Source organism: Pundamilia nyererei, unplaced genomic scaffold (assembly GCF_000239375.1).
Source record: "Pundamilia nyererei isolate P.nyererei 1_Seehausen unplaced genomic scaffold, PunNye1.0 scaffold00039, whole genome shotgun sequence".
Taxonomy (NCBI): Eukaryota; Metazoa; Chordata; class Actinopteri; order Cichliformes; family Cichlidae; genus Pundamilia; species Pundamilia nyererei.
Window position 1 is genome coordinate 4,200,784 of NW_005187440.1, and position 26,547 is coordinate 4,227,330.

At 42.0% G+C, this 26,547-nt stretch overlaps 1 protein-coding gene across 2 annotated transcripts in view; it reads left to right on the forward strand.

The window, feature by feature from the left end:
* Positions 1–6: 6 nt before the first annotated feature.
* hdac7a (histone deacetylase 7a) overlaps positions 7–26,547 on the forward strand; it is a 57,440-nt gene continuing 30,899 nt past the window's right edge. The window contains exons 1-2 of one of the 2 annotated variants that reach the window (XM_005730848.2): positions 7–97; positions 19,565–19,633. In XM_005730848.2, the coding sequence (XP_005730905.1) occupies positions 79–97; positions 19,565–19,633 (88 nt within the window). In that variant the 5' untranslated portion in view covers positions 7–78. Of the gene's footprint in view, positions 98–18,255; positions 18,473–19,564; positions 19,634–26,547 lie in introns of those variants that run through there. The other variant, XM_013910291.1, reaches the window with a different exon arrangement.

Consider the following 26,547-nt stretch of genomic DNA (forward strand, 5'->3'; position numbering starts at 1 on the left):
ATTGGAGAATCCTCACCACTTTCTGGAACTGTACATGAACATGACTGATGGGACTTTGTGAAGCACTCCTCGCGCTGAATGTTTACAAGGCAGACTGGTAAGGCAGTCCTGTTCTTGGGAAAGCTGTCTGATTTCATGCAAATGCAAAAGTGTCCGTGTGTGTCTATATGTGTGTGTATGTGTGTGTGTTTTTGGGTCTGCGTGTGGGGAAATGCTGTCAGCAATCCAGCAGATTATTTGCAAATGTGTGGTGTGTTTCTGCATTTTTTGAGCTTTGCGAACTTTTTTTTTTTAATGTTTTCAAGATATAAAAACGCTTGCAGAAGGTTCCTCTGTCTTTTTGCTTTCCTTTCATTCCACCTCCTCTCCGTATCCCCCTCTTTCTGCCCGGCCCAACTTACTCAAGTTACCGGCTTCCTCCTGTTGTTATGAGCCCCGTGGTTTCTCTGCAGTACTCTGAGGGCGCTCCCACGCTCTCTTAAAGAGAAAGAAAGGAAGGGAAACGGCGATAACTATTTCAGAGCCACAAAAGAAGTGGGAGAAGCATGGTACGGTTTCGCTCCACGTCTCTCTCTCTGCACCTCCGTGCAAGTTTTTGTCCCTTTTAGCACTGAGCAATTTGGGAAAATGGATCTTCCTTTTGCACTGGTTGCTTACTTTTTTTTCTGGACAAAAGTTTTCTCTTTTCTTCCAAGGTGGTGGGGTAGTGAGAAAATTGGAAACAGAGCCACCCACAGTGGAAGTGAGTCAGCCCGGCATTTAGTGGTGTGTTGACTTTGGAAATGGCAGGGATTGGGGGCGGTGGTGGTGCTAGTGCAGGGGGACAGAAGAAGTTGTCAGAAAAAGAGAAAGAGAAGAAAAACAAAAAGTGTCAATTTGTTCATATTTTCTGGTGAGGGTCCCAGAATCTGTGCAAAGTGGGAGCTGAGTTGTGGATAACAGGCATTATAGGGAAATGAATACATTAGGAGAGGAGAGGAGAGGAGAGGAGAGGAGAGGAGAGGAGAGGAGAGGAGAGGAGAAGGGGCTGTTTATAAAGGGAGGGAGCGGCTTGTGTCCATCTGGGACAATCCCAAGTGCTGAAAGCTTCCTCACCCTGATCCCAAACATCTCTCTCCCCCTTCACTCCCTCTGTCTTTCTCATTGTCTCTCTCCTGCTCCTTCACCATAAAATGCAAGTGGATACATTTTGATTTCAGTCTGTGGAAGGCATCCAACTTGTTGCATTTACAGACACATGCCGCTATCATTTTCCTTCTGCCTTTTCTTTCCTTAAATATCCTTTGTCACGTCCTGCCTCTGTTTTCCCCTCTGCTTCCCTGTGGATAAACTGCCAGCATGTTAGATGTAACATGACAACATAAAACTAAGAGAATGGGGAAGCCCTGCTGCATTTTTGAATTGCATGTTGCATAATATAAAACAGTATCAATGCATTGTGGAAGAAGCACAGGCAAAGCACAGACTGTGCAACATTGTGATTCAGTCACAGCAAGTCACAGCCAAAGGCTATTGTTTTGTCCCATGGGAGAGATTATGGCTGATGGTTAACAAAACAGGCAAAAAGCTGATATCACAAAAAAAAAAAAAGAAAGAAATTTGATTTGTCCATCAGCAGCGCCTTACAAGCCAGTAACAGACATTTTACACATGTTCTCCTCTTTCTCATCACTCACCACCTTTAAATATTTACTGCTTTCTAAGTCATTTAATGCCAGAATGTAACCCTGTAGAACATAAGCCACAACCCAGTCAGTCTCTTCAGTCCTCTCCCTTTGTTTAGCCTGCATGACCTTCCTCCAGCTCCTCTACTTCCTCCTCTTCCTCTTCCCTCCCTGCTCTGCCTTCCTCCCTCTGCTCTGCCTGGATACCCAGCGATAAGGGGACAGCGACGGTAGCACTTCCTCTCGCCACAGGAAGCAGGAAGTGTTGATTTCCACCACAGCCTCCCTGGGCAAACTCTGCACTGAGTCCACTGGGATCCTCATTCGCACTCTCAGCCGTATCGCAGCGAGCCTGGGATACAGGCAAAGAAGCGCATGTGTTGTGATTGGAAGCTGTCTGCTCACAATGACCCCAGTATGCATTTGCTTCGCAGCTGTGCCTCCTGACTGATTTTCATGGGAAAGCACCTGGGAAGCAGCCTGGTTTGCGTCTCTTTGACCTCAGGCTTGGCTTGCAGGTCACAGGATGATTGGCTAATTATTTCCCTAATCACGCTGCATGTTTTGTTATCACCCTCTGTGGCCACTGATGTGGATGGAGGCGCTGTTGAGCTTAAAAAAACACAAACAACCATTCATCAGCTAATGGATTCCAGTTACGCTGGTGGGTGGGAGGGCTGGGTGTGAGCCAGAGAGAGAGAGAGGGAGAAAGAGGTGACATAAAGAGAAGGTGGGGAAGACAAAAAGTTGTGCATTAGGGCAGAAACGATACCTGAAGGGTTATTTTTCCGTTTTCTTACTTGTTTTTGTTCTGATTATGTTAAGATTATTATGATGTTATGATATCTTTGTGTGTGCGTGTTTTAAATTTGCACTGCCAAGTGAGGTCATGACTTCTTTTTTTAAAGGTTGCTTGAACAACATCTTCACTAACTGAAAACAAGGTAAAGAGGGAAAGACAGATGGACACAGCAGCAATACTGAGAAAATTATATTTGATTTGGGAAAGTATTGGCATCAAATAATCCTAGACCCACTCAGTTGGGTTTTTTAAAAACTTGTTCCAAGATAGTATTAGGAGGATATTATTTTTCAGCGAGTGACGCACATGGCCAGAAAAACAAGTGGAATTATTTTGAATTCTGAATCAAGGATTTGTAAGAGAAAGCAGGAACACAGCGGGCGGAGGGAGGTTTGGAGTCTTCACACACCCCCGTTCTCTGCTGCCTGTTGGAGCAGGGGGGCTAGGAGGAGGAGTTGGCCGTCCGATTGGGGTCTAGAAAGTGGGGCCTCCCTGCTGCTGCCGAGTCGGGGCGGTCTGCTTCTCTCCACCCCAGGGAAAAGGGTAACACTACCTGGGTCTGGGTGCAGTTTCCCCCTCCAGGGGCAAGGGTACCTAGACCCAGTTCGTAGAGTACGCTTGGGGAGTGTGATTGTGTGTACAGTGTCTATTTATGTCTATCTCCACGTTGGGTGAGTGCTGAGTAATTGCATATGAGAGCATGAGGGTGGGAATGGATGTCTGTATCTGTGTGTGCCTGTTTGTCTGTGTCTATATGTCAGGTTGGGTATCAGACGCCACCTCTGTAGGGACATCTCAGGCCCTCCAAGGTATGGAGGCCTATCTCCCACCACCACTTCCCCTGCCAGTGGCAGACACCCTCAGGTGTCGGTGCGTTGGTGGTTCTTTGTGTCCGGGGGTGGGCGTCCAGGTACACACCGGCTCACTCCTGGTGGCTGCTTGTCGGGGCCTGGAGCCTGGGGCTCGCTCTGGCCACTTCGGGGGTGGGGTGCCCTCGGCCTCTCGGCCTGGGGTTCGGTCACTCTGGCACAGCTGGCTGCCGGCGGAGCTCACGGGCACGTCACTGCAACTCCCCCTGGCTTCTGCTCCGCGGCTGCTGAGTGACCCTTTATCTGGGGCTCTCATCAGCTCTTTCTGGGACAGTGGCACAGCTGCCCCTCTTTTGGTCTTCCTTGGTCTCTTGTGTTCTGAGGGTCTCTGGATGTCTGGAGTTCTGATCTCCTCCATACCTGCTTCATGCCCTGGAGGACGGGGCTATGGCTCCCCACACCCTCTAGCAGATCATTACATGAAGGAACCTTTTAAATACAAGCGGATCATGCTCACAGGTGTACACACGGGTGATCACACACACAAACGACACCCTTTTTGGCTCCTACCTCAAAGCACACTGTGCGCTGTCGATCTTACGTGCTGCACAATAATGTTTAATATTTAGTATTTACTGTTATATTCCCATAGATCATCGCAATGATGTTGTTTATTATATTGCTCTTTTTTTTCTTCTGCTTGTTTTCTCTTTTTTCTTTCTCAACAGGTGATCCAGGTGATTGATATATGTATTTTTTGTCTGCTTATTTTGTTGGTTTTTGCCCTTTATCCCCGTCCCTCTTCCCCACTGTTTTTCTTTCCCTCTTTCTTTCTCCACTTTCTTTTCCCCAGTCAAGTCTGTCCCGTATTTAGCAAGTGAAAATAAAATAAAATAAACAATAAAAGGTGAATCAAATAAACCATTATGGCAAGGCTGGGATGGTCCATTTGGTAAAGTAAATCCATCTTTCTTTGCCTTTAGACAACAATTCTGAAGAGCCAAACGGGACAGGCAAAAAAAGGAAAAGAAAAGAAAAAAGAGAGAAAGCAGGAACTGTGAAAGTCAGAGCGACTAAGTATGAAACACCACACACACAGAGTTTTTATAGTGCTGCTCTTATTATTATTATTTTCCAGTGTTTTCTGTGTGTGTGTGTGTGTGTGTGTGTCTGTGTGTGTGTCTATATATCTATGAAAATCATTCATCATCTCTCACGCAAAACCCTTGCATGGTGGAAAATGAGTTGCCTAAGTGACAGAAGTGGATGAGGTCTCATGTTACTAAACTTTACGAGCTTGAAATTTGCATAATGAGAAAAGGACACATCTACTTTTTAAATTAATTCAATTAAATTCAATTTTATTTATATAGCACCAAATCACATCAACAGTCAAGCAGCTTTATATTGTAAGGCAAAGACCCTACAATGATACAGAGAAAACCCTGTCAATCGGATAACCTTGTAGCAGTCCGAGCAAGCACATGGAGAAAGTGGGATGCAAAAACTCCCTTTTAAGAGGAAGAAAGCTCAGATGGATTCAGGCTCAGGGAGGAGCAGCCATCTGCCATATACTATGACTGTCTGCACTTTCCAGATGGTGAAAAAAAAGATAATTTGCACCTGGGATGTGGATTGATGCTAAAGGTTGTGGCCCTTGTCATTAAATTTTATGGATATTGGATTTAAAGCCTAGCATTATAACTTGGTTTTCCTCATAATTAACCACACAAGTCAGAAGGGGGAAAAAACATTAATGAAATAAACAGAAGAGTGGCAAAGGCAGCTACTTGTGAGTTTGACTAAGCAGCTGAGTAGAAGAGAAAGCAACAATGCCATAGCAAAGGATGCTGAGACATTTGGGCGATTAGGAAACAGCGGAGATATGAACCTAAATTGCGGTCGGGTTAAGGGTCAAGAGGGGTGAGGAGGTCAGATAGAGCCCGGCTAGCTCAACTTATAACAGGATATCCTGCAAGGAAAAGCCATCTGGTTCTCCTTCTCCCTCTCCTTCTCTGTCTTAAATTCCCACAAAAGGCACAGCAGTAAGCAGAGGTATAACCTTTCCATGAAAACCCCTGAGAAAACACAAGTTCATCAGTCATCGGTGGCAGACAGCTGATGTATGTGCCTACTTCATGTTCTTCTTCTTCAGCAGAACTCGGAGCACACTGAGTGTTTTATATAAGTGTGCGATGACAGCTGTATGATGTTTTTATCCACTTGTTTCAGGGGCTTCAGCAGCTAGAGGGAATTTTCCTACAGGGGTAGCAAAGTTGATCTTATCTTAACCAGACAGTGTCTAAAAAACACAATGAATCATCCCTCTTCTGTTTCAGTCAGTCATGCCTTAAACTGATATCAACAACTTACTACTCAGAAAAAACTGTTATTCAGTCGCAGTTAAGCCCCATTTATGGAAGAGGAAAATGAATTAATGGAAATTTGTCATATATTAAAGGTATTTGTATCAGACGGCACTTGGCACTTTTATACATGTTTTCCTTCATTTGAACCGGTGTGAACAATGACTTACAAGCGCAATCAATGCCAGAAATTGTGAGGCAATTCTAAGAAAACCAGTACTGTGGTTTGTCAAGACATCTAATAGCAGGAAACTACCGAGAGCACAAGATTTTTGGTTTTTTGCTTCAAAGGTGTCACCATCTCATTTGCTTCTTTGCCACGTGTTGTTGTGAAACCAATGAAGGGAGAACGTCTGAAGCGCATTTGTGATAGTAAAGTATGGTATACCCTCACGGCCACTTTATTAGGCACACCTGTTCAACTCAGACATGCTCACACGGCAGCACCACAATGCATTGAGGCATGTAGAAGTTGGCCAAGCCGAATTTCAAACTGAGCATCAGAATGGGGAAGAAAGGTGATTTAAGTGTGTGAATGTGAGTGTGAATGGGTGAATAACTGAATGTAGTGTGAAGCACTTTGGGGTCCTTAGGGACTAGAAAAGCGCTATACAAATGCAGGCCATTTAAGTGACTTTGAATGTGGTGGTTGTTACCAGGCAGGCTAGTGTAAGTGTTCCAAAGACTGGGCTTTTCCCACATGACCATCTCTAGGTTATACAGAGAATCGCCTGAACAAGAGAAAATATCAACTGAGCAGGAGTTCTGTGGGAGAAAATGCATCGCTGATATCAGAGGGTTAAACTTGTTCAAGCTGATAGGAAAGCAACAGTAACTCAAACTGCATCCAAGGTTTGCAGAAGAGCATCTCTGAACACACAACATGTCAAACTTTGAAGCAAATGGGCTACAGCAGCAGAAGACCACACCGGGTGCCACTTCTGTCAGCTAAGAACAGGAAACTGAGGATACAAGCAGGTTCACCAAAACCGGACCAGAAAAGATGGTCCGATGAGTCTCTGTGTAATTCAAATGATACAGTCAGAATCTGGTATAAACAACACCAAAGCACGTGTCCAATGTGCCTTCAAAGATTCAGGCTGCTGCCATAATGGTGTGGATATTTTAGTACCAATTTTGAATGCTACAGACTCTCTGGTTATTGTTGTTGACCATGTCCATCAATTTATGACCACAATGTACTCGTCTTTTAATGGCGGCACATCTGTCTAGCCATTTTCTTATCCAGATATCCAACTTTAGCCTATCCCATCTGGCACGGGGCAGCACAGCGGTGCAGTGGTTAGTACGCTCACCTCAAAGCAAGGATACTGGCTCAAACCTGCTCTGTGTGGAGTTTGCATCTTCTCTCTGTGCAGCTAAAAGGAATGCATGATTCTGTGTCTGGAGATCACACTATCAATATATGTATATGGTAAAGGCATATAGTCAATCTTAACATTAGCTTCTCACAGATGATTTTTATGTAGATGAGAGGTCTAAATGGTACATACCCCAGCCGTCTAAAAATGGATGTGACCAGACAACCACATATGCTCTCGGGGACATTGATCTGTATCTGCATGTAAATGATGTTACTGTCTCGTTCTGTGCTGCACGATGAGCTTATAGTTATGGGCCTTAGGATCTTCGAAGCTTCTTGTTCCAGATTAGACAAGTTGTAAACATTCAAAGACTTTTTTCTTTCTTTTTTTTTTCTTTTTTTTTTTTTTTACCTTGAGCTGAAGTGGTTTAACCAGAGGATGCCAACCATCAAACCCTCCGCGACCCGCCCGCCATCCTCAATCGCTGGAGCGAGTATTTCTCCGATATCTGCAACGTGGAGTTCCCTCACCAGCCAATCCACAGTGCCCCGCCTGTCCCAGGACCTGTCCCGCCAATCACCATCAAGGAAGTGGAAACAGCCGTTAAAAATATGAAGAATGGTAAAGCGACCGGACCAGACGACATACCAGCCGAAGTCTGGAAGCTGCTCGGGCGCCAAGGCGCCTTAGTCCTCGCCAGCCTGTTCAATAGCATCATCAGAGACGGGACCGTCCCAGCAGCCTGGTCAACCAGCATAACGGTGCCCATCTGGAAAGGGAAAGGCGATGTGGCTGAATGTACCAACTACCGCTCGATCCGACTCCTAAGCCATACCATGAAGGTTTTCGAACGGATCATCGACGCCAGGATGCGAGAAATCGTCAACTTAACGCCCAACCAATGTGGCTTCATCAGGGGGCGTGGCACGACGGACGCCATCCATGCTGCCCGCCTGCTTTTGGAGAAGCACCGAGAGAAGTCCAAGACCATCCACATGGCCTTCCTCGACTTGGAAAAGGCGTTTGACCGTGTCACACACGACCTCATCTGGCACTCCCTGCGATCACATGGAGTTCCTGAAGCCTACGTCAACTGGACAAAGCTCCTCTACCGACAAGTCAGCAGCGTGGTCAGAAGCCCAGTGGGAACATCGCCGCCCTTTAACATCAATGTGGGCGTCCACCAAGGCTCGGCACTCTCCCCGCTGCTCTTCATCCTTTGCATGGACACTGCGACGGCGGATCTCCAGTCACCCCATCCCTGGACACTTCTCTACGCCGACGATGTCTTCCTGGCCGATGAATCGCGAATAGAACTGCAATACCAAACGCAGCAGTGGAAGACTCGCCTAGCTGACTTCGGCCTGAGGCTCAACACCAACAAGACCGAATACTTAGAGGCTGGCCCCCAGACCGACGGCACGATCAGCGTCGATGGAGAAGATCTGGCGAAAGTACCTCATTTCAAATACCTCGGATCGATGATCAGCAATGACGGCGATATCCTACTAGATGTACGAGCCAGGATCAACGCAGCGTGGATGAAATGGCGCCAAGTCACCGGCGTCCTGTGTGACCGAAGAATGCCCAATCGCCTCAAGTCAAAGATCTACAAGAGTGTAGTGCGCCCCGTCGCCCTCTATGGATCCGAGTGCTGGCCAGCCACCGCAAAGCACGAACAAGCCCTTCACACGATGGAAATGCGGATGCTGCGATGGTGCCTAGGCCTGACACGATGGGACCACGTCATGAACACCGACGTTAGAAAGAGGATGGGAATCGCGCCAATCACAGATAAGATGCAAGAAGCGAGGCTGCGGTGGTACGGACATGTGGTACGGAGCGATGAGAACTCAGTGGTGAGAACAGCACTGCGGCTCAGCCCCCAAGGACGTCGACCTAGAGGCAGACCAAAGCGGAGATGGATGGACCGAATCAAGGACGACGTGAAGAAGATCGAAGCCGATCTGACCGACGCCCTTGACCGACCCAAGTGGAGACGACTTTGCAGAAAAGCGGACCCTGGAACCGAGCGGGAAAAACGCTAGGAGGAAGAAGAAGAAGTGGTTTAACCAGGTTAAACTCTGGCTTGTTTACAAACCATTCTGTTGTTGGAGCTCCCTTTTGTTTTCACATATTTACTGTAAGCGAGGAGGATGCTACTATAACAGAAAGCAAGACCCTAATAATTCAAAATGATGCTTTAAGCATACACACAGCTGGCTTAACAAAGCCCAGGCTGACACTGCCCGAGAAACAAAACCATGCCAGCCTGTTTTGCTTATTTAACAAGGACTGCAATTATATTTGTTTAAAAAAAAAATCAGTAACAACGCAGGATGACAGGTTACTAAAACTGTCCGGTAAACACCTCGTGAGTCCATGTGACTTTTGTTTACAGGGGCTGCTTCACTTGTAATTGGGTATACTAAATCTAAACAAACTGACAAAGTTGCCACAATGCTTTGGACCCCGGTTAAATATCCGTGAGCGTGACAGCACTGTGAAAAAGATGCAGGAAAACACAGGCCAATCATAATTTACTGTATGTGCATGGCCAGAGTGTGCCAGCAGCTATTTTAGTCTATCCTGGATTGTTTTATTTTGACAGGAATTTAGAGGGGAAAAAAAGATAAATACTACTTTATGATCTTCTACAGTTTCTTCAGAGAACTGCCTCATTTGCTCAACGTATCAGACAGACTTCAACCAACTAATTCTTCCCATTTTGTGAAAACCTTCATGTTTCCCCTTATGCAACAGTTATGCCAAAGTATAGTCATTGTTCTCTCCGTTCGCTGAATCACATACTCAGCTTGATATTCTCACATTCGAGTGCGCTCTTTAAGAGGGTGACATTTTCCATATGGAAAAATTAACTTATTTTTTTCCTACCCGTGGTTAATCATGACACAAACAAGACACACAGAGAAACACAGAGGGACAGACGGAGAGCGAAACGAATGAGCGAAGGATTGAAAGCGAGAGAGGGGGAACAAGAGTAAAGCTATTTTTGGCCTGTCTGGGTGTTTCCTACACACACACGCTCACGCTTCTCAGGCTTGTTGTTGTTCAGAACAGTGGGTGTTATAAGGCTGAGTTTTGATTTGATTTGACTTTACGTTTTGAGGCTTTGTGTGTGTGTGTGTGTGTGTGTGTGTGTGTGTGTGTGTGTGTGTGTGTGTGTGTGTGTGTGTGTGTGTGTGTGTGTGTGTGAGCTGGCTGCTGACATCCCTGGGATTTTCTTGTGGTAGCTATGGTTTCTTGTGGTGTTTTGAATAACTTACCATAACTCCAAACATCCTCGGGGTGTTAAGGGATCCTCGGTCCTTCATCATATACTCCTCTTGTGCCGTCACCGGAGCTGACCTCAGTTCACTTTCAATCAAACCAGATCAAACGTCCAAAAGAGAGGCTGTAATTCATTTAGTCAAAACCGTCTTTGTGTTCAAGTATTTACCGCCATCTTTTGTTGCTCTGCATTAAACCTCTCACAGATCTCTTAGTTTTTTTAATGGCTTTGGTAGCGCTCGGATTTTTAAAATGCTGATAAAAGTTTCTCTGCAGTTTAAAGATGCTATATGTATAGTTTGTATAGATAAATAATGCTATACGACTGGTGTGTGTGGTAATGCCTCTTAGACCGAAGTGGATGATGAGATATTGCACATAAAGCTGGAAAAAAAGTAACACTGTTTCTTTGTTTTACCTTTCAGTGGTGGTTAGTGATGACTGCACAAATGACACTGTTGCTATTTTGCGGAAAATGCCTGTCAGCGATCCATTGTGTTTCTGTGGACTGCATATGTCACCGAAGCTTTCCATGCACCGAGTCCTTTCAGACACTGGTTCAGCCTCAGTCTTTTCACATATATCTGTAATTTGAAAGTAGAAAGATGCATATTAATTTCCTGGAACTTCCCTCACTTTGATCTTAATCAAAGGGGGTTTTTTTAACTAACAAAAAATGCAAGTCCCCAGAACAAAGACATCCTATAATGTGACTGGATAAATACAGTCCACACAACATGAATAAAACCTGAAAGACTTTCAAAGGTCTGTACTGTATATAATGTATGTGCTTAGCTTATTTATGTATTAGGATTCTGCTTGAAGATGCTAACAGTCTCATGTAAAACAACGGGACTAACAAACTGATGCTGGAAAAAACGTAAATATTTAAGACTCACAGCAAAATTAAGTAAATTAAGAGTAAACCTAAAATAGACTTTATAAAATAAAAACATAAATCTTTAGTAAATGATAATATATAAAGGTAACAATCTTCACAAGGGAATGTGTTCAGGATTCTTGTTTTGCCCAACTCTTAATACCCAAAGACAACCTAATTAACTAACAATAAAGAGGAAGCAAACTTCTCATGTTTAAAAAGCTTTTTAAAGTTTATATTTATTTCTAAATATCTCTATATTTATCTCTTATCTCTATATCTATATTTATGTTTTTTTCGCATTTTATTCTCATATCATTAAGAGTTCTTTCAATTAAGAATGATTTTGCAATCAACGCTGTGCTATCGACCTACAGCTTGGATTTCCTAATACATGGTTTCCCATGCAGCTCATTGTTACTCACTCCTCATATGAATTGGTCCACAGCACAACAGCTAGACCGCTAACAAAAATCTGCAAAACCTGCCACTCCATATCAGCCTTGATCCCTGCTTCCCATCTCTGCTTCCAGTGAAATTCAGAATTCATATCAAAATTTTATTAGTGCACATGCCTTTTCATGGCCTTATCCCCGCTTATACAGGAGAACTGCCAAAAGCTTATTACAGCAGTCGCGCTTTCCGTTTATCAGATCAAGGTCTTTCAGCTGTTCCCCATTCTGCAACCACACTTTTTAGGTTGTAGCTCCTAAAATGTGGAACAGTCTTCCTCGGTGCATTAAGTCGGCTAAGTCTGTGGTTTCTTTCACATCTGCTGACATTTTTTATAGGTTTTGCTTTTTAACATTGTGTCCTTTTTTGTTTTAGTCTAGTCATACTGCCTTTGTGTGCAGGTATGTACAGTATGTTGGGCTAGGCAGACCCATTAAGACGACTGCAACATTTGTGTCTGCTCCTCCTTAACTCCTCCTAGACAGGTAATCAATCTGGATTAAACTTATATTATATACATTGCCCAGGTTACCAGCACTGTCGACATCTAAATAGCTTTTTAAAATTAATTTTATAATTTATATAATTTGAGCTTTTCAAATTATATAAATTTGACATTCACATATATATATTATGTGAATGGTGGCTTAAAACATTAGATCTACATTATACGTATATTGTGTACATTACGTGTACTCTGTTTCTAAACTCATGTTGATAAAGTACTTTTAGTACAGTGAAACTTTGGGGTCTGAGAATTGTGTTGTCATCTGTAAATAAGTGTGGAAAAAGTGGCGCTAATAATGCCTGTACCCTGATTACCAATGAATATGTAGCTTGGAAGAAGAAGAACAATAAATATATAAATCAATTATTTAGTTATTTAGTATTTATGCACAGCCATTTTTGCCACCTCATATACCTATATATAGTGATACAATGAACTTAAAAAGAATAACATCGTAAATCAACGTACATGTCTGTGTTTTAATACATGAGCGAAATGAGGAAACAGTGAAAGCTCATTGTTCTAATTTCCACATCCATATTTTTACTCTTGTCCTTTACTAAAATAGCTTTATATGGTTTAGAGTTCAAAATAATCCTTACGTGTCATGAATGGGTCTCAGTTTATCATCTGTCTTGAAAACAACTACTTTAAGCATCTTTTCTCTGATTGGTTGCCCCTCACAAGCTTAAATAGTAGGTGGGCGGGGCTTCCGTTTGCCTGAGAAGACCATTTTAAGCAGCGGTCCCCAACCCCTGTGGTCCCGTGGCCCATGGACTCGGGCCATATATCTGGCCCAGATATCGGGCTGCGAGAGTTGAGGCTCGGGTGTGAAATGTATGGTTTTCAGGGTTTTTATTGGTTTTTAGCATTTTTTTTTCAGCATTTTTATCATTAACTCGGTTTCCCCGGGTCTTTTTCTGTGTGTTATGAATAAATCTTCTTTTTTTGGTACCGGTATTGGTTTTATTTTGTTTATTTATCCACAACACCTTAAAGGCCGGTCCGTGAAAATATAATCGGACATAAACCGGTCCGTGGCACAAAAAAGGTTGGTGACCGCTGATTTTAAGGACATCTCATCCCTCTAAAATTAGGACATCTGGACAACTGGAGCAGTTTGATGTCTGAGTTTTCAAATCATAGGGATTACTTACATATACATTGACCTTTTATAAAGCTTCTTGTTTTATGCTTTGAATGTGTGGTTAATGCATTTTTTTGTGTGGGTGTGGGTGGGGTATTGGCAGTTTCTGGTATAACTCAGAATGCAGGCTCTGAGCTTAAATTTGTGAAGAAATGCATTTCTTCTGTGTGCTCAGTTTGGTGGAACTTTAAAAAGCATGTCTGAAGGTTTCTGTCTTTATATCATGATTAGAAACTGATGATCACCAGACTAAGGCAGACTCAAACATGGTGGGGGGAAGCATTTTCAGTATGTTACACATATATAATTTTAGCTGCTTAAATTACTAGCAAAGAGAATTCTGAAATGAAAATATGTAAACGCACACAAACACATGGCTGTGTGCATACATATATGTCCGCAATATTCACAAAAATAAAATCCCAGTGCTTTTCCTACCAAATATTTTCCAGCCTTATTATTTTTATCCTCTTTGTTCTTGTGTTTACACAGCCCCACTAAAGATAATACATCTTTTCCTCCCCGTCTGCCCCTCCTCCTCCTCCTCTTATTACCCTCCCTCTTCTGCATCTTCCCATCTCCCTCTTTCCGTCTTCATCTGGATACCTTTCTTTGCTTCCTCCTCCTTGGCTTTTCTTCATTCCCATCATCCTCTTCTGTTTTCTCTCCCTCAGCTCCTTCCCTCTTCTCATGCAGCATTCCTCACATTCTTGTTGGCTTCATAAGGGGAAGGAACCCGCTGGCAGACCAAGGCCAAACATTATTACAGTGCTCCCAGCCTCTCTCTCTGTCGCTCTCTCCGTTTCTCTCATCCTATCTGTCTTATTTTTTTCCCCTCGCTTATCTCCTAAACCACACTGCTCAGGTCCTCTTATCCTCTTCCTGACTTTCCTTTAACTTTTTAATCCCTTCCCTTCAACATTCACTCCTTTATTCATTTTCTCTTAAGCCTCCACTAATTCCATTTTACTGATAGTATCTGTAAGCTCGGACTTTAACTATGTTAAACCAGTTTACTGAGACTGCTGTCTCTCATAATTAGTGGAAATAAGGGTCATACCATTCCCTCTTACGCACAACAGACTCATTTGTGTTTATACCAGAGCATGTGCTGTTTTTTAACGACACACTGTCTGCACATGGTAGATCAAGTATCAGACACAGATGCTCACAGCAAAGGCTCCCCCAAGTTACCCAACGCACACATACACACAGACAGACATCCACTTTACCTGTAAAGTAGATGACATTTAAAGCATCCTAAATGAATTTAATCAGTTGCCTTTTATTTTGTGAGGACTCCAGTTTAGTTTTGCACATTCTTTATTTTTTTATTGTTGTTTTTGTGAAGAATCACTTCTTGTATCAAATGTTGTTGCTTTAGCAGTAGCACATCCCTGCAGGTGGGAGGCAACTTTGTAGCACACATTTGACCACATCCTGCCCCATATACTAAACTGACAAAAAAAGAGCCGTACGTCAAACTTTTCTATGTCATTTCAAATTAATTTACATCTTAAAGGATGACTGATCATGTTTCTAAAAAAAAAAACCTGATGTGCATTGCATCATTTTTCTGCACTGTCTTCATAGCTGTGTTATCCCCTGTTGTATCTTAAGAAGATAACATGGATTATTTGATTTCTTACAAAAGCGTTAATACATGCGATGAGTTTTACAAAAATGTGAAATCATTTTGATTTGAAAATCTCAGGAATCAAAGCATAGCACACTGAAATAGACGCCAGTTCCTATTATTGTTTGTGAAAAATACCAAGTGACCAATGCTGGACAGAGTGTGTATGCATATGTATCTATTCCTCTCTCCCTGTGGGCGGTTGCCTGCTGCGCTGCTTTTCTGTCACCCTGTGGTTTGGTTATTTTCAGCTCGAAACCGGATGTGATTCAGACTGCATGCTAGATTGTGTAATTGAATGGACTAACCACATACACACACACACACACACTTTTTGAACGCGCACAATCGCATAAACGATGCAAACACAAACACACAGGACACAACCCTCTCTCACACACACCGTTATATCGTTAGATACACCCACACACTGAGGGTTTCTGGGAACAGTGCTGGGTTCCCCCCGTTCAAAGAGCCACCCGAGGGTGAGCGAGCGGACGATGAAGCACCACCAGCAGCAGACAGAGCGCTCGTTTCTTGGTTTCAATATTGGTCTTAAACATCAGTTGTTGACCTGGCTTACGCTGAGATCGGAAAAAAGGATAAAACGCTTGCACACGCTCGTGCTCTGTGGAAACAAAAAGGACGGTTAAAAGTGGGGAAAAACATTGTGAAGTGCTTGTGAAACTTATTATAAATGTCAGTTTCTGACTCAAAAAAAAAAAAAATTTAAACGGTACTCTACAGATGGTGCTGAATTAAGAAGAGTGAGGAAAAACAGGGAGTAGATAGCGTCTCCAAGCACCTCCGCCATGCATGAAGACATTCCCTGCGGCCTTATTTAAAAATAATAATAATAATAATTCAAACTAATTTCTAGCAGTTTGGTGTATTAGTTTATGTTTTAAAATGTCTTCTAAATGTGAATGTTTGACAGGAAGTTCTGGGAGGAAGTTTGTTTTGCAGGTACAAACAGAGGTTTGATTTTTATGGTGCTACCCTGGAGAAATTACAGATTTGCAAATTATTGTAGAAAAGGGCCAGAGAGGTTTACTGAATCATGCAGACCACAGTGGAGTGGTTGTGACGCGAGGATGTGTGCGATTCACTGTCAGTGGCCTCTACCAGAAAACTGCCTCTTGATTCTAGGAAGACTTTGGGCTATAAGATTTGACAAGGCAATGTTCCTGCGTCACGCAGGCTTCCACAGCAGCGTGTTGTACTGCAAGTGTGTGCGCTTGAAAACTGACAGGATGCTCTACTTCCTTGGTGGTCTGAAAATGTCAAGAAAAAAATGTGTATCTGCACATCTGAACATTGCACAGAACTTAGTGTCTTTAATCTCTGAAAAAAAAAAAAGTAGTCTGCATTACCGCAGGAGAGAATTACAAACATTCAGTCCTTCGTTATTATGAGGGAAAATAAAGATAGCTAGACATCGTGAGCATCTATTTGGATAGTTTTACCCTGATTTTAACTGTTTCAACTGTAAAAGTCTATTATGACTCAACTTTGTTAAGGATTATGTCAGCCTGCTTTATTTACTGCCACATCCCTCGTTTAACCGTAACTGCTCTTAATTACCCCCTTTTTCTTTTGATATTAGCAGTATCTGCTGTATCAAGGCAAGGTGTGCACCGATTACAGTGGAGTTATTTTTACTGTTATGCCTGTAATACTTAAAAGTTCATCAAAAACAGCTGACAAATGATGACTGAAAGCAAAGTTCTTCGTGAAAATTAAGCATTTTAAAGAGAGGATTATGGATAAAGTCTTTTCCCATAAATAGCAGGACTGATCACGTCAAGCCACCAGCAACCATGATCTCTCTTTCTGCACAACATACTTGAAAGCACAATAGGAAGCTTGTTCACATTTAATACTCAATTAGCGTGAACAAGCTATTGAAAAACTACACAAAATGTCCATGTTTCTACATGACTGCATTTTCTTTCATAACAGACTTCCTGCTTGCTCTACCACACGAGTGAATCGGGTGCAGTTTTAAACACACAGATTTACATTCTTCACGTACAGGAGCAAGTAAAGTCATTTGTATTTGTAGAATCGAGACTACAGTATATGGCATTGGTAATTTGGCACATAGAAACTATCTGAGACATTTTTTATGAGGGCCCCTTTAAACAGCCTTACTTTGTTTTTCCTGCTGTTCTTTGGGACAGCAATGAACGTTATTCAGCTTCAGCTCCAACTGCAGATTAATTTCCAAAGATTAATGTAAAGTTATTTCCTGCGCTCCCACAGTTCAGTTTTGTTAGGAAATATCTCTAATACTTACCTTTGTGATTCTATATAATACTGTGATAGTGGTCTATATAAGTTATTTAGGAAACAAATCTGAAATAGCTTCATAACTGAGCACTGCAGGCAGGAAATCAGAATTACAAAGGAAACCAAACCAGGTTCAAAAATTGTTTTTGTTTCCTGAGAAAATACTTGCAGCTTTTATGGTTTTGTGCAGAAACTCACACAGACTCGAGTTTTAATGTGCACCCAAACAAGCTAATTTGTTCGGTGCTATAATGGTTTTCATTGCACATTAGCTCAATGGTGTATGACTGTAATCAGAGATTTTCTTGTCCACACCTACACCACAGACAGACAAAGTTAATGGAGTGGGGGGTATGAGGCGTTTAAAAACGCTATTCAACAGTATGTAATTTACTGTAAGTACAAGCTCAGGAATCAATATGCAGGACAACTATTTATATTCACTGTACTATAAATAAAGTGAGCGCTAAGAAAGGTATTGCACAGCAGATCTGTGCAAGTCAGTGCTGTAGTGATGGAAGTTCCATTTTGACCAACATCTGTCTCATCTTGGAGGGTCACATGTTGCCGTATCCTGACATGAATAACACTGTGTGGGTTGTTTGTTGTTTTGGAAACATTTAAGCATTTATGACAAATAGTAAATGTTCGCAAATAGAGCCTAATTTTGTTTTGGTTTTTTTTCTGGGGGCCTCCAAAAGAACCCTGGAGATCCCAGAGCCGAGTCACTCTGCTTGCTGCTGGAAGTTCTTGACAGCAGATGGAGCCACAGAGAGGGAGCTATTATTTTATGTGGCACAAAATCCCCATCTTATTTGTAAGAAAAAGTAATAAAAAAAAGAAAAAAAGAAAAGAAAAAGAAATAAAGTTAAGAACGCCATACAAGTTACGAGCAGTCAAACGCGGAGCGTGCACTTAAAGGGAGTGAGTCGGTGCGGGAAAACAATAGTCAAGAAGGTCCTGTGTGAAGTCAAGGCTATTTTTGGTGGGGCCCGCCTCGCCTGCTATTTCTGTCAGCAGGAGAGCGAAGGGGAGGGAGCAGGGCTTCGAGGGGGCCGGACTTACTTCTCTGTAACTTGCCTCCGATAAGTTCCTGTTTCGGCTCCTCAGTCAGTACAGGCTTCACTGACAATACCAGCGGACCTCTCCATCTCGCTTCCATCACGTTCCGTCAGCTTTTTGGCTCTTTTTACTTGTTCAACGTTTCAAAAACAGACTCCGATACAAGTTGGATTATCTTCAAGTGTGACTGGACTCTTTGAAGGGGCCGTTAGGTGTAAACGGGCTCCAGTTTACAAGGTAGGCAAGCGCTGGTGGTGACACGGTCCGAGCAGCTGAAAGTTTGATAAATGTTCTTAAATTTCGGGCTGTTTTGAGTCGGGCTTTCGACTCGTCGGGCAGGTGCAGTATGGCGTTAAGCTACGTGCGCAGGTGAACTCTTTTAATTGCTCGCGAGCGCTTGGAAAAGTGTCACGCGCGCGCATCTTTGATGAAAACTTAAAAAAAAAATTTGGTACTTTTCTCGAGCTTTAATTTATTTCATTAGTCTTTTGTACATATATGTTACATAAAGTCACCATAAACTCCAACAGTCGTTTTAAAACATGATTTGCATTACAGCTCAAGTCATTATGAAGCAAGAAAGTGACTTTAAAGCAAAGTGCCGTTGACAAGCTGTAAATCACGTAAATAATGTCTGCCTTCCTAAACAGAGTAAGGAGTGCTTTGTTGAAACTGCCGGAGGTGTGTTAACCACAAACCTACGTTTCTTATCAGTCATTTCTTAAGATAAGATTCAAATATTATTTACTTTTGGCCCCAGTGAGGTTGAGCAGATGTCGGCCAGCATCACAGTTTAGCAGCAGCACCTCCGCAACCCAGTTTAAAGTGCAGGTGCACTGTTCGCGTACTTTTCTACGACTGGGATTATCGTGCGTGTGTGTGTGTGTGTGTGTGTGAGAGAGAGAGAGAGAGCGCGCGTGTGTGTGTGTGCGCGCGCGCGCGTGCTTGCGTGGTACAGCCCAGACCACCACACACTTTTCTCATCTTTTCTATCCATATGTGGGTCAAAATAGTGCACTAGACCTGTGGTTGATACATCACATGAGCAGCTCACATTGTGCCAAGTGGCAGCACATGGCAGTGGTGAAATCTATTAATACACACCTGCAAGAAACGTTGTCACCTCTCTCTTTAAGGCTGGTATTAAAACTGCTTTGTTTATTGTGACATTTTTAGAAAAGATTCAGAGGTGAAAGCTGCCAGTTATCAACTGTGTTTGTTTTTTTTGTTAGCTTTTTTTGTTTTTGTTGTTTTGTTCTGTTCATTGTTGTTAGATATTGTGAATATGAGCTCCAGTTCAGTGATATACTTTTGTCTTTGTCCCCACAGATGGAATCGGCACCTCTGGGAACATCGTAAAGACTGACAGACAGGACAGCGTACTTCCCACAGTGGCAGGTTAGACCTTAAACCTCTGCTGAAAATGTTCAGAATGCAGTTCTGATTTAATAAGTAGTTGGGTTTTTTGGTAATATTTTACTTGAACCTCTTAAAGTTAGGCAAAAGCCATTAGCGCTGAAACGCTCTTGTGGAAAAAGATGCTGCCGCTCTCCAGGCAGTCCCTGCTCACGACTACATCTTGTTTTCTTTACATCATTTTCTTTTTAACATGTGCACACACACACACACACACACACACACACACACAGTGTATGCAATTTGGGTGACAGCAGTTTTTCCACAATGATCTAAGCTGCAGTAAAAGTAGAGAACAGGTGCTGGCCTAGTTGGAAAGACGCAGCCTCCTCGGCTGTGTTTTTCATGTGGGTTTAGAAGTTAGTTTTGCTGCAGGTCATGCAGAAGTTTAATTGAACATGCGTCACGCAGTCCTACAAAAATGTGTGAATGTAAATTTACCACATGAGCTATTTATTGTTTAGTAAACGTCCAATAGCATCCGGTTTTAGTTAGTTTCCTACTAAAACAAAAGACTTAGTTCTGTGTTCGAAATAATATTAGGAAATCACTGGTACCAGTGTATAGTACAGTAGAGGGATTCACTTCACTTTTTATATTTTCACTTCCAGGATTGTGTAAGAGTCATCAGTTAGAATTCTGACGGTCATTCTTCTTGGCACAAAAGCTTCTCACATAAACATCTGGAGATATCAAAACATATTTCCTCCTAATTATGGCTGATTGCAACTGTTTCTTTCACAATGTGGTCATGGTTAGATAATGAAAATGTTCGCTTTGACTACTAGTGTGATGCAGGACGTGAACTTAGGCTAACCCTTTAGCACTCATTTCAAGAAGCCACCATCTTTCCAGTAAAATAAGAGCGGGCTTGTTACTTTTTTTTGTAATAGTGTCAAATTTTCAACAATTTTCAGCAACCCTTCCTGTCATGTATTCATCTGTTGTGCCTCTCTTTAACAAAAAGCCTAGTTGATGCTTTTTTTCTTAAATCTGAGCTCAAAAAGTATTTGATCTGCTGCTCCAAGCATCAGAAACAAGTGACCCAGGCTGGCACTTTTAGTCCTGCATTTTTAGTTTAGATTAGCATTCTCTGCTGTGAAGCATGCCTGTGTGATCACCCTGTGTAGGATTACAATGCATGACTCTCTGAATGAAAGCCGGCTCTCGCTGTGCCAGGCTCTGCTGACTGCATGCTAACCAAGGACCCACTATGGGCTTTGTGTGTCTGCGTGCATGTCTCTGGAAAAAAAACAAAACAAAAAAAACCCCATTGAGGTCATGGCCGTAACTGCAGAGTCTGGTTACATGCGTGTTGTCCACACAGGGCAACTGGCACTGGCTCTCTATCCTTTGTCTTTCTCTCTCTAATTTCTCCATCTCAAACATGCACACCTCGCTTTAAATCATTTGGCCTGTGGAGTGCATTGCCCTTACGCCAGACGTCTGAAGTCGGAGATTGGTTAGCGATCTAAGGTGGCGGCAGTCTGCGCCAGATGTGCATAACATGTGAAACCACCATTTTAAAAGCCTCTGGAGCTCAAACAGCCCTTTAAACTACACAGAGTGCTATAATAGACCTCCAGGGTTACGTCCCACTTGTCCTGCTGTGTCTGTAATAGCCCTGAACCCTAATTTTCCACATACGTGAAACAAAAAACACGCAGAAGTGCTGTTCACTTAAAGAATAGCTTGTAATACTTGGCTCCTGTAGCAGTTACCAGAAGTGAGAGCATACAGGTATAATGATGATTTCGGACAAGTTTCACAATGGCTTTCAAAAGCTATGTCTATTAACTCATTCACTGCCAGCCATTTTCAAATCAGGTAACTCCCCACTGCCAGGGTTTTTGAGCATTTTTACTCATTTTTGAAGAGCCACAGAAAACTGTGTGTTATGACCATATAAACGCTGAACCTACCAAAATGAAGAACAGACTCTCTTCTTTCATCCAAAAAAAAAGCTTGTTTCTACCATTTTCCATTCTTTAGTAATCAGCTGTAGAAGAGAGGTGGGTTCCACCAAAAATGCCTGTTTTGACCAAAAAAAGGGAGAAAACGAGCTTTTTGTGAAAAATGCATTTCAAGCAGAAAAGTGCCTTTGACACTAATATTTCTTGCTTTGTGACACCTCTAACATATAAAATAGTTTTTCACTTCTATAAAACAGAAATAACACTGAGAAAGGTTGTTTTATCAAAACAATTTATTTACAAATATCTGAAAAAAAAAAATTTACATAGTGAAACATTTATTCACAATGAATAATTCACTTTTGTGTGGTAATCATTATAACACTTTCCGGGATGCAAGGGCACACAACAAGACTTGCACCACATTTTTGTCTCACTACGCAATCCCTTACGTGCGCAAACCCTGCACCTCCTTGCAGGTCTACTTTTACTGCTGGTGGGCTTCAGTTTTTCAAGTTGGTGCCTGCCTAGGTCAAATCCCACACCTGCCCCCTCCCATTGAAAAACGTAATTGACGTCTATAGACGTCAATGGCAGTCAAAGTAAGTTTTTCAATTGACGTCTATAGACGTCAATGGCAGTGAATGAGTTAATAAAAAGACCTTCACCTCATATTCAACGTCTTCCTCCAGCAGCCTTTTCCTCTACACGCCCTAGAAATGAAAAAAGACACAACTCTTAATCCTGCAAACAGAGATATTTCAAAATAGTTCAGTTTTGTTTTTTTGTTTTTTTTGATTGACCATAGTAATGTTATTTTTCAATAATTGTTTTCCTAATAAGGAGTGAAAAAACTGCCTTTTTCAGGGCTGTCAGTGAAATCAACAAAAATTCCTTACAAATTTCTTCATAGGAAATACGACTTATTGCAGTTTGCATGTGTACTCTGCTCATTTTCTCAGGCCTTTACTCTATGGATCGCTAAATGGAGTAACTCCAACAGTCATGCAGTGGAGATCACATATCCTAGTTGTGGTTTCCAGCCACATTGGTCAGCTGATCTGGGCACTGTGTTTCTTTTAGTTACCGGTTCCTGTTGAATTAAAGACTCAACTGGAGGAAAGTTGATAAGCAACAATCAATCAATCATTACCTCTAATGCTGGTAATCGTTCTCACTTATTTGTATATCTAAGTAACATGATTCCTATTGAAACATTTAATCAGCAGGTTTAGCCTTTTATTGAGTTGATATATCACTAGAAGACTGTAATGTTGCAGCTGCTAGACTGTTTATTTAGAGCTTAATTGTGCTCCTTCTTGAATTTCCAGTTTGCGCTTTGGCACCCAAATAGCATTAGGTCATTCATCCTCTGCAGCTGCAAATTCAAAAACGTACTGACGTTTTGTACTAATGAACAACATATACATTAAGGTGATTTTGAACTCTAATACCCGTTAAAGCCAGATGGGAGTGCAGACACAAGCTGTTCAGTAGTCGAGGTAGTAATGGTTGTAACAGTAGACGGCGTTGGAGGTTTGGCGGCTATTTTTGACCTGCTGAACAAATGGCTCAATTGTCCTGCCTCGAGGTGCATGAAATCACTTGATATGTCAGGGGGTAATGTTATATAATACTCTCCAAGGGGGGCTCACAGGACTGTGTTTGTGTGTGGTGCAGTTGTCTACTTTTTATTTCATTTTAGAGCGTGTGTGTGTGAGTTTTTCTGTGTCTGTGTGACAGGCTGCACATATTTAAAGTATTTTCTTGCAAGGGGACTGAGAGACTGTAAGAGTGTGCGCTGTGGCTTGAGGTAAGAGTGTCCTCAACATTTTATTACTGTGTCAAATCAATTCACGTTGCATTAACCTTTGAGCTAAAATCTTTTTGCTGTGGTCTGCTGGGTAACTGGTCTCTTATTGGCCTCCAGCCTCACTCTGATACCTCCCCCTCCCATTTCTCTCTCACTTCCATGCACACAGCCGTGTACATGCCGAGGCACGTAATTCGGATTAAATTTACTGAAGTCAATGGAATTCTTTCTTCTAAGGATTTATTCCTGTGACATTCAGGGTATAAAAAAACGCACAAAAAAAATCCCGAAACACTCAATTTTCACCTCAGTTACAGCCACTGTGCCAGACGAGAAGCCCTGGATCTAAATCTGTTTCTGAGTTCCAAACTTTAAGGAAGCTGGGGTTGTTCCCGTTTCCCACTATTGGTGAGAAACAAATACACGGAAAGTAAGATGTCCTAGCTTTAATTAGTATCCTCTTCCACCACCAGTGGCTGGGTTTTGCTGGAGATTTCTTCCTGGTAAAAGGGAGTTTTTTCTTCCCACTATTGCCTAGTGATTGTTTCTAGGGGATCATCTGATTGTTGGTGTTTTCTCCAGCTACTGTAGGCTCTTCACCTTGCAGTATAAAGCACCTTGAGGTGACTGTTGTTATGATTTGGTTCTATATACATGAACTTTCATTGAAATAAACTTGAATCAAAGGACACATTTTACTATTTGTGTACCATTTATTTTAAAGCTAATTTGCTTTTGTTTATACAATTAATACTTAAGTCACCGATCCTAAAATATTCAGGATCAGTGACCTTGTCTTTGTTCTTTTTTCTTTGAAATGGTTAGTTGCTGACTAAACATTACATATGTAGAAATAAAAATCAAGAACATTCATGTAACAGCCCTGAACAAAAAATAAATTTAGATGTTAACTGAAGCATTAAAGTTCTTTGCAGATACAGGTCCATCATTAATGCTAATCATCTTGCTCATAGATAATAAGTTAGCCTGATTCCTGATACTGTAGAAGCCACATATCAGTCACAAGTTCTCCGAACCAGATGATACCGTCTGATCTAAACGGCTCAACCAAGTCATGATTCAGCTCACACCGACTGATGCTGACCTCGGATCAGATGGCTTGTTGTAGGTGCGGATGTAATAGGATCTGACCGGACTCCTGACTTTACATGTGACTCCACGTGTGTGTGTGTGTGTGTGTGTGTGTGTGTGTCTTGATTATCTTCAGTGACGTTTACAGCTTCAGGCTGATTTCTTTGTAATTGAATAGGAGAACCACACGATACAGGTTTATACAATGCCCATCTGTGGTCAGTGTGTCTGTCTGGGTGTGTGTTTCAGTATATGTAAGACAAGTTTCTGTGAGACACCCCTTTTCACCGAGAATGATGAAAACAAATAGTACTGCAACAAAGGTGAGAAGAGCTGCTGTGTAGTTTGAAATCTCCAGTAAACTAAAACCCGACACATACAGGAGTTTTGGGCCCGAGGCAGATGCCTATTTTTAGAGAGTAAAACATTCCGATATTGAAGGGTAAAGTGAGGTTGTGCTGGAATTGCATTGAAAGGGGAAAACAATGGTGTTGCTGTTTGTTGACTTTCCAGAAATGTATTTCCCGAACTAGTTAGCAACTTAGGGCAAAGATGCCACTTGACTCCATACCACCATTTGCTCAGCTGTGATGTTTGCAGCTACATGTCCTGCAGGAAGTGCTGAGAGCCAGAGCTGCTCTGTGGCAAAAAGTATGGGATGGCACCAAACATAGGTTTCTGCATTATGTAGTGAAGTTTTTAAATTGCACACCATAGACGTTACTGCTGTTATGTCTGTCATACCATCCAACAGCCAAAGAGGCAGGCGTCACATGTTACCAATCTCACAAAAATGAGTACAAAATCATCTACAAATATTAGCTTTTTTTTTTTTTTTTTTTTTGTCCAGTGGGCAGAACAAACATCTCAGTTTATTTAAGGAAATCAAATGAAACCAGAAAATTTCCACATTTGATCTACTAAAATTAGAAAAAACAAAACAAAGAGACTTTCTTTTAAAAATATGATCAACCCTTGATTACCAAACAATTTCTCTTTTTGAACATCAACTTAATGTTTGGCCTCCATCTTTGTGTACGATTGAGAATGGAATTGGGTTTTTCCAGAATCAATGTTTTTTTTCCTTTGTTAGATACGCGCATGTGTGTTTGTGTGTTCATCCCTGACCAGAGTGCAGAGCATGTGCAGGAATGTTAATGCCTTCTTCCTTTGTTATCTGTGCAGACGGCAGAGTGTGATGGTGCATATTCATGAAGCTGCTTTCCTGGAACATGTTAACTACTCCCATGAAATGAAGAGATTTAAATTTAAGAGAAGCAGATAGAGTAGAGCGATACTGTAGATTCTCTCTCTTCTCATTTTGTTTCTTTTCAGTTTTTTCCCAAATCCTATTTCACACATGTACTTTATTGTAGTTCATTAATGTTTTGCAGTTGCAACAGGCACCAAAGCTGGGTGCTCTGGCAGTCAGCCACTCCAGCATGTTATCACCGTTCCAAAAAATCTCCATGTGAACAGGTCACGCAGTCAAGCTTTGCATCTTGAAACCTGTTATAAAACAAGTAGAGGGGGAAACCAAAGTTGCGCCGATGTACACAGCATTTCAGCAGCGTTCATCAAGTAATTAAATTGGGAGTCTTTCTTTATCCTTCAGGAACGCTCATCAAACTTGTGTTTACGCTGAACTGGATGTTGATGTAAGTTTTGTCCGATTTTGCTGAGTTAAGTCAAACTACGTCTTCCATGCAAGACGGGCTGAGGCTTCAGCCAGATAAGCAGATATATTGTGTTGTTCTTATCAGCCAAAGGCCTTTGCTGCAGATTGTAGCCACCAATCTCACTACCACAGGCTTTTTTCCCCCAGATATGGCAATAGCCACAGGCTATCAGCATATCAGTCACCACTGTCATTTTGATGACTCACTGTTTTCACTTACAACCAGCAATATTAGTTTATTTTAAATAATCGTGCTTACAGTATCACACAATATTTGAGAGAAGAGATATGAGCAAGACACTTAAGGCATTATTATTTATTTCCCTTACCTGGCTCTGTGTTTAAGAAATGTGTGAATTCTGTGTTTTGTTTTTTTCCCCTTTTCTTCTGGCTTTTTATG